Here is a 940-nt window from a genome sequence, read left to right on the forward strand (position 1 = left end):
TCTGTCACCAGGCTGGAGTGCAGTGATGCAATCTCAGCTCACGGCAACCTCCACTTCCTGGGTTCAAGCGATTCTCCTCCCTCAGCCTCCTGAGTAGTTAGGATTACAGCCACATGCCACCACGCCCAGCTAATTTGTGTATTTTTAGTAGAGACAGGATTTCACCATGTTGCCTAAGTTGGTCTCAAACTTCTGGCCTCAAGTGATCCGCCCGCTTCGGCCTCTCAAAGTGCCGGGATTACAGGCGTGAGCCACCGCACCCAGCCTCTGATTTGTGTATCCCATCTTTTACAGATTTTTTAAACTAGTCAAATTTTACACTATTTTTACTTCCAAAAATAACAAAAATCAGCATTATATGTACATATGTCATGTACATATACGTGTGTACATGTGTCCTCATATGTAGTAATTAATATTACATGAGCCCCTGTATTAGGTACCACCAACTTGAGGAAGTACAAAGCAAGAGAAGAACAATTATTTAAGAATTGGGTTTATATAACAGTGGTGTTATTGTCATTTTTGTCAACTGCTCTCCATTCATGCCTAATTATAGTGCAGCTTCATAACAATTATATCATTACATTTACATTTTGTGTGACTTCAATACCGAATGCCATTTTCTTAACTTTCAGAGCCCACTGAAAGTTTCAGGGCCATCTGCTTATGTGGCCCACCATTGTCCCAGTCACTCTGCAAACACATCAGTGCCCTCAGGTGGAGGGCTCCATGCTAGCTTCTGTGATGACAGAGGTGAATACTACCGGCTGCTTGTCCTAGAGCACCTACAATGGAACAAACTTGTAAATAAAATAAGCACGTTATAGTACAGCATGTTAAGTGTTAGAACAGAACCACAAGTAAAGAGACCAGAAAATCAGCACCTCTGTAGGGAATCTGACGAAGTCATGGAGAGGTGCCACCTGAACTGGGCTTT

At 42.7% G+C, this 940-nt stretch overlaps 1 protein-coding gene across 1 annotated transcript in view; it reads right to left on the reverse strand.

Annotated features, from left to right (window-relative positions):
• Window positions 1–240: 240 nt before the first annotated feature.
• Window positions 241–940, reverse strand: part of MUC20 (mucin 20, cell surface associated) — a 15,383-nt gene continuing 14,683 nt past the window's right edge. The window contains exon 4 of the mRNA XM_023214863.1: window positions 241–788. Within this exon, the coding sequence (XP_023070631.1) occupies window positions 780–788 (9 nt within the window). The 3' untranslated portion in view covers window positions 241–779. The remainder of the gene's footprint in view (window positions 789–940) is intronic.

This window comes from Piliocolobus tephrosceles, chromosome 2 (genome assembly GCF_002776525.5).
Source record: "Piliocolobus tephrosceles isolate RC106 chromosome 2, ASM277652v3, whole genome shotgun sequence".
Lineage (NCBI taxonomy): Eukaryota > Metazoa > Chordata > Mammalia > Primates > Cercopithecidae > Piliocolobus > Piliocolobus tephrosceles.